Here is a 7,576-nt window from a genome sequence, read left to right as displayed (position 1 = left end):
GCCTGGACTACGCACGCAAATTGAAGCGACTCTAAATGAGGTTTTCAAGGCCTCGGAAGCACATAATGGGTAAGGGTCATCACAATTACCATGAGTGGATGGAGTAGTTTGTCATCATTTCTATCAGGGATATCATCCTGGCCACAACTCCATCTTTTCCCGAATCATGGAGTCGTTCACGTAAGTTTGTATTCTATCTCTTTCTCCGTAAAAATATTGTTCCCTATCATTGCTAAACCTTCCTGTTTCCATCATTTGGGCTACTCGGTGGGCACCACCAAGGGTTGAAGGCATGTACTAATGGCTTCGAAAGATTCGGGATATTACTACGCCAGAGACCCGTCGATGGAAAGAAATGGCCCCCAAATACGGGTGGAAGACCAAGAACCACGGTAAACTAATTCTTTCTACTCTCCACCTCTATATGTATGTAAGGAAGCTTTCTAACCATACCCTTTGTTTGATTCAGGACTCCTATAGGGTTCTGTTACTTTCCTCAAAGTCGAGGTTTTGGCTGATCCTGCGGAGGCTGCGAGGTTGTTACAAGAAGTTCTCACTCGAAGGTTAACAATGATCTTCATCAGCTTAACAAAATGCTTAATTTGGAGAGCATAAAGCCCCAACCGAAGGTGAGGTCTGAGAACTTTGGGGAGAAATGGATATAGTAGAAATGATGATTCTCGCTTTCCAGTCCCAGTTGCTGCTTCCGGTTCTATGAGGTTGGAAATCGGGCCTCTTCTACCTTTGGTTGATGAGCAACCAATAATTAGCACTGCTCCTATTGCAGCTGCTTCTCAACCTACAACACCAACAACTTCATGCCTTTCTACACTAGTTGCACCTTCGCCATCAACATCCGTTGCACCTCCTCTATCTGCCACAGATGCCCGAAAAGAAAATGCTACTCCTCTACAGTCCCCTAACCATGGGAATTTAGGGCACAACTACTCACCCCCTTCTCTAGGTCCCCGAGGGAAGAGGAATGTCACTCTCTAAGTTTCAAAAGGGTGCCATCTGTTGTCCAGGATGGTGGAGCTTGCCAACTATCTGATGTTGCTAGCTTCAAAAACAATAAGAAGAAAATACACTCCCTTTTAGGGGAGTATATTCTGAATAATGCAATACACAATGCGGTAGTGGTACCGTACTTGTTCTCTCACTACTTGTTTTTAATTCATCTATTATAATAAGGTTTCTAACTTTGATATACATTTTGCAGGCCAACTTTCTTGCTTCTGAGTGCCTTAAGAGATTGATCCTCGATAAAGAAGGACTTATGTCTGAGCGGGATCAGCTGTTGGCCGAGAGGGGCCAAATTGTTGCTCGCCTCCTAGTGCTAGAAACAAATGCTGCTAAGGTGAGTGAGCTAGAGGATCGGTTGCAACAAAGTGAGTAGGAAGTGATGGCCCTTAGCCAAGAAGCCACTCAGCTAAATGTACAGTTTCAAGAAGCTAAGGCTAAATGGGATAAGGTCCAAGATATTGTGTTTGCTGCTGCCACCGAGCGCGAGTCTTCCTCCATCGAATGAGTGAATAACTTGGAGGCAACGTTGAACTCGAAAGCCAAAGAGGCTGCTACTACCGACGAAAGGTGGCCCCGGATGGAGGATAGGTATAAAAAGATCATGAAGTAAAACCAGGTTTATATATATACAATCTATGATCTTGATCTTAGCTTTTATGCCATCAGATCCAAGCGGGATGGCCTTTTGTCCAAGGTTGACAAACTCAAGGAAAAGCTCCAACACCAAAGGTATTCCCTTGTCTTTGAAAAAATATACTCTATGTATCATATGCGGAGGAAAGCCTTGGAGGAGGCCAAAGCGGGTGTCATTGATATTGAAGATGAAATTGCCAAGGCCCGAGCACTGGAGTTAACTGCTCGAGAATGACTCCCGGCTAAGCCTGACGTGATTGACTCTTCAAGTACCGGTTCTGAGTATTCAGGGACTGTGGAGGAACTTGAAGAGGATGATGATGAAGGCTAAGATCCTGCACCAGCGGCAAATTCGCCCCTTTTTCCCGAGGAGGAGGGGGCGTAGATTCCTCTCTTCCCCCGAGTTCCAGTGGCGATGAAGTTTAGATTTTTCCTTTTTTTCTTTTGTTGTTTTCCTTTTGTACCTTTGCACTTATTCCATTTGGCATGTTTAATAAATAAAGAAGACTTTTTGTTTAAGTATTGCGCAAAGTTCATTCTTTTTGTGTCGAATTTTGGGTGTATTTTCTTCTGATAGCTTTTGGATTTCGGGCATAAACTCTTCTGGAACCAACCATTTACTATGAGGGTTTTATACGAGAGTGCTCTCTTATGTTTACGATGCTCTTGAAGAGGATGTCTCCGATTCATTCCGGCACAAACATTTAAAGTTTTTTGTTAACTTTCAAATGATAAATTAATTCATCATTTGGACAATAAACAAAATAAAAATAAAAGGACTTTATTTTATTACTTCAATATTCAAAAGTACATAAACATTCATTTGCTGAAAAAAGAAATTGCTAATACATGCTGCTGTCTTGTACAACTTATTTCTACGGGGCTAGCCGTGCAGTCCCCGATCCCGATGAAACATTATAATTCCCGGGTCTCGTAGTTTCAGTTTTCATGGAAATCACATTGCAGTATTCTCATACTATTCCCCCAACTAGTGTTTGAATGCGAAATATGCGAATTGGAATACTGGAAGTCTTACTCTATTGAGGAAAAATACTTGTGAACGGTTGAATAATTTTTGGTTCAATGGCAAGCTTTGTTTCCCGTTATGAACTTTGCCATCGAGCCAAATATTATCTAACCACCCCATAGTGGCATGTTGTTTCAATGCCTTGTCATTTAAAGGTCTTAACTTTGCTGATGACATTTCATTCATAGTACTATTTCCGTTGCTGCCTCATTAAAAACCTTGCCAGAAAAAATCTATTGGGACAAAAATTGGTTGAAAGGAAAGAGTGCATCACATACTTTAGTATAAGTAGGATTCATCAACAATAGTACCTTTTGAGGTGAGTCATATTCTAGTTTCTTTTCAATTTGACTCCATCTTGGTTCTCTAGCTTGTATGATGCTTTACCGGTGATAGCTGAAACCGGGTAGGGGCCTTCTCATGCTGGACCTAGCTTCTCGGCATTGATTTCTCAAGTTTTCTGAGTCACATTACTCAAAACCAAGTCGCCTACTTTAAAGTAGCGGTGATTGGCCCTCCAATTATAGTACCTTTCCTTCCTCTACTTCTGAGCCATCATCCTTACGTGTGCCAAGTCCCTGGGTTTATTGAGCAGTTCCAGCTTTACCAACAATGCCTTATTACTTACTTCTTCGTTTGGAAGAACCGTAAAGTTGGTTCTCCTACTTCCACCAGGATTAAAGGCTCTACGCCATATAAGAAAGAGAAAGGTGTCTCTCCTATGCTTGATTTTGTCGTCATCATGTATGCTCGTAGCACACCTGGTAACTCCTCGGGCCACTTGACCTTGGCTGCTTCTAACCTCTTTTTGAGGTTTTAAATAATCACATTATTGGTCGATTCTACCTACCCATTAGCACTCGGATAATATGGTGAGGATGTAATCCTTATGATTTTCAGGTCTTCATGAAATTTTATGACTTTGGAGCCTATGAACTGTGGTCTGTTATCACAAGCAATCTCCTTCGGTATTCCAAACCGGCAAATTATGTTTTTCTATAGGAAGTCTACCACTTCGCACTCATCTATCTTTTGGTAAAGACCTGTCTCAACCCATTAGTAAAGTAACCATTTAAATTTAAAATGAATCTTACCTTTCCGAAACCCGACGGCAACGACCCAACTATATCATTCCCTATTTCATAAATGCGCCATGGGGATAATACTGAATGCAAGAGTTTCGTCGGTTAGTGTACCAATTGTGCATGGCGCTGACATTTATCACATTTCTAAATGAACACATTTGCATCCTATTCCATCTGGGGCCAATAATATCGAGCCCTAACCAGTTTTAGCACCAACGAATCTAGGCTGGAGTGTTTCACACAAATTCCTTCATGGACCTCTCTCATTGCGTAGTCCACCTCTGAGGCTCCTAAACATTTGGCCAATGGGCCTTGAAATGATCTCTTATATAATATTCCACCCAAGAAGCTGTAGCGACACACTTTGGTGAGCAGTGCCCGAGATGCCTTCAGGCCTTCGGGTAGCTTGCCATGCCAAAAATAATCGATGGACTTATTACTCCAATCCCAGACTAGGTTTGTCGTATTTACTTAACAATAGCCGTCAACATCCAGTATCGAACGCATAAGTTGAACAACAGTACTAGAGTCGGATCCTTTCATCTTCGTAGATGATCCCAAATTGGCCAATGCATCTGCTTCTACGTTCTCTTCTCTTGGGATATGTGTGATCGACCACTCCCTGAACTGTGCAAGCAAAGTTTGAACTTTAATCACATATTGTTGCATGTGTTCCTCCTTTGTGTCAAAAATCCCATATACTTGGTTTACTACCAGTTGGGAATCACATTTGACCTCTATGACCTCGGAGACAGGTCCTCGGGCGAGTTCAAATCCTGCAATCAAAGCCTCATACTCGGCTTCATTGTTAGTTAAAGGAACAATTTTTATGGTCTGCCTCGGGGTCTCCCCTAAAGGCGTGATTAGGACAACCCTGAGCCCGGACCCTTTCACATTGGAAGCCTTATCCTTGAACAAGGTCCAAATTCCTCATGTCATTTTCGACACCATCACTGCTTCTTTAGTAGCCAAGGGTAATAACATACGACTAATCGACCACAAAGTGCCAAAACTTGCGATTTAATCGTAATCCTAGTCTTATATTCAACATCGAACTAACCGCCCATTTAGCCATCTAGCCTGACAATTCAGGTTTGTGAAGAATATTCTGCAAAGGGAAGGTCGTCATAACTAAGGCTGTATTGTGGTCTGATTCCGGGCCTAAATGGGCTAAACCGCCCGGGCCAAACGGTCTCGAGCTCTGGAGGATCGGGCCCAAGCGGTCTCGGGCCAAACTGTACCGGGCTTTACGATCCTGGAGGGTGGAACCGGCCCACTGTGGGCCTAAACCCACATGGTCCGGGGGTAAGTGGGTTGGTCCCACGGGCCTAAATGGGCCTAAGTGTTCCGGGCTTTTTTTTTTAAATTTTTTTTATCTAAGGCAATTTCTTGTAAATTATATATATATATATATATATATATATATATATATATATATATATACTATATCTATATCTATAATATATCAGGTGGCATTGAAAATAAGGCCTAAGATTTTGAAAGGCGACTATAAGAGAATGGCCAGATTTTTGAGGTGCGAATAATGAGTGTCCGCTCCTAAACTTTTACATAATAGACGGGGAATTACGAACTACGTTCTCCCAGACTAGCACGTTACTTACCGCTACCTCTAAGATTAATAAGTATATTAGCGGTTGTTCACCTTGACCGGGCTTTGATAGTAGTGGGGGCCTTGATAGAAAACATTTCAAGTCTTTTAAGGCCTGTTGATATTCTGGAGTCCATTCAAAGTTGTTCTTTTTCTTATTTAGAAGAGAGAAGAAGTGATGACATTTTTTCGAGGATCGAGAGATGAACATGCTTAGAGCGGTCAATCTTCCGGTTAGCCTTTGGTCTTTTTTTATGCTTGTCAGCTGATCTGGGATGTCTTCGATGGCTTTAATCTTATCGGGATTCACCTTGATCCCCCCTTTGTGAAACCAAGAAACTCAAGAACTTGTCAGAGACAACCCCGAACATACATTTTTCTAGGTTGAGCTTCATGTTGTGCTTCCTCAGGATATCAAAGGTTTCCTGGAGGTTCTTTAAATGATCACCTACATTCAAAGACTTGACCAATATGTCATCTATATACATTTTCATCCTTTTACCTATTTGCTTCTCAAACATCTTGTTCACGAGCCTCTGATAAGTGGCTCTAGCATTTTTATGTCCGAAAAACATCACATTATAACCATATGTGCCGAAACTCGTTATGAACAAAGTCTTTTCCTGATCCTCTGGGTTCATCTTAATTTGGTTGTACCCAGAATAGGCATCGAGGAAACTCATTAACTCGTACCTGGTTGTTACGTCAATTATTTGATCGATGTTTGGCAGTAGGAACAAGTCTTTAGGGCATGCCTTATTCAAGTCTTTATAATTTACGCATATTCGAAAAAATTTATTCTTTTTCGGAACTACAACTACATTAGTGAAACATTCATGATACTTTACCTCCCAGATTGAGTCGATGCCAAGTAGTCGAATTGCCTCTTCCTTAACAAACCTATTTTTGACCTCGACTACCGGATGTTTCTTTTGCCTTACCGGAGGGACGCTTGGGTCCAGGCTTAGCTTGTGCATGGCCACCTCTAGTGGGATGCCTATCATATCCGAGTGCAACCATGCAAAATAATCAACGTTAGCTTTAAGGAAATTAGTAAATCCTGACATGAATTCGGGATTGTGTCCTATTCCCAAGTGAAAATTCCTCCCTAGGAATTCTTCGAACAAAGCCACTTGCTTGAGTCCTTTTGTCATGGACTTGGTTGTGTCTGTCTCTTCCGGTACCTTAAAGTATCTCGGTACCTGGTGGGATCCCAATGACTTCTAGCCTTTATCATCTTCACTTAGCTCGGGAGCAGGCATCGGTACCTGTAAATGCTATTTGTTGGGTTCCTTCCCTTTGCTGCTGGAAATTGAAACTGCATTCATTTCTCTTGCTGTCGGTTGATCTTCTCTTATTTGCTTGATTCTCTCTAGGGTCAGGAATTTCAGCAATTGATGATATGTTGATGTTACGGCCTTCATCTCATGTAACCACGGGCTATCGAGAATTATGTAGTAGCCTATGTCGTCACCCACTACTTCAAATAGGGTGGTATTCGTGATCCCCTCGGCATTCATGGGCAGCAGGATCTCTCCTCGGGTTGTCACACTTGCCAAGTTGAACCCAACGAGGAGTTTTATTTCCGGAATGGTACGTCCGATTAATTTTGCTTGTTCTAGTACTCTCCATTGAATGATGTTGGCTGAAATTCCTCGGTCAACCAAAACACGTTTAATCTTGAAATCAAGAAGATTAATAGAAATTACCAGGGCATCATTAAGCAGCAAAAGAAGTCCATCGACATATTCCTCCATTAAGGTGATGTGGTCTTCAGCGACTTCCCGAAATCTCTTACTGTGAGTCATCGATACTTTTGTCTTCTTGGCCGCCGATGAAGGTCTTCCCCTATCTTCGAGGGTTCTGTGTTGACCTAGTTGCGGCCGTAATTGTTCATGGCTCGGTCACTCAAGAACTCCCTAAGATGGCCGTTCTTCAACAACATTGCTACTTCTCCAAACAGATGCCAGTAATCCCCAATCCTATGGTCGTGCGTCCAATGATATTTGCACTACAAGTTGGGATCTCTCTGGCTAGGATTGGATCTGATTGGCCTCGGTAATAGTGCCTCATTGATATTTCTTATCGCCGATACAAGCTCCACGATGCTGATGTTGAAATTGTAATCTGACAACCTGGGATAAGTGGAATTAAGGGTCCCCGATACCTCTTTGTGTTGCAATGATCTGTTGTTTATAC

General features: G+C 42.2%; 1 protein-coding gene across 1 annotated transcript; it reads right to left on the bottom strand.

Moving 5' to 3' along the window:
- Positions 1-6,654: 6,654 nt before the first annotated feature.
- LOC104214987 (uncharacterized) lies at positions 6,655-7,185 on the bottom strand. The gene has a single exon (XM_009764724.1). The coding sequence runs from the start codon at positions 7,183-7,185 to the stop codon at positions 6,655-6,657; it is 531 nt and encodes a 176-aa protein (XP_009763026.1).
- Between the last annotated feature and the right edge of the window lie 391 nt (positions 7,186-7,576).

This window comes from Nicotiana sylvestris, chromosome 2, assembly GCF_000393655.2.
Source record: "Nicotiana sylvestris chromosome 2, ASM39365v2, whole genome shotgun sequence".
In the NCBI taxonomy this organism is placed as follows: Eukaryota; Viridiplantae; Streptophyta; class Magnoliopsida; order Solanales; family Solanaceae; genus Nicotiana; species Nicotiana sylvestris.
This window is presented reverse-complemented; position numbering and strand designations above follow the sequence as displayed.

Bases quoted from the DNA above. Each gene is read 5' to 3' on its own strand.
- LOC104214987 (XM_009764724.1), bottom strand. From the start codon at position 7,185: ATGACTCACAGTAAGAGATTTCGGGAAGTCGCTGAAGACCACATCACC.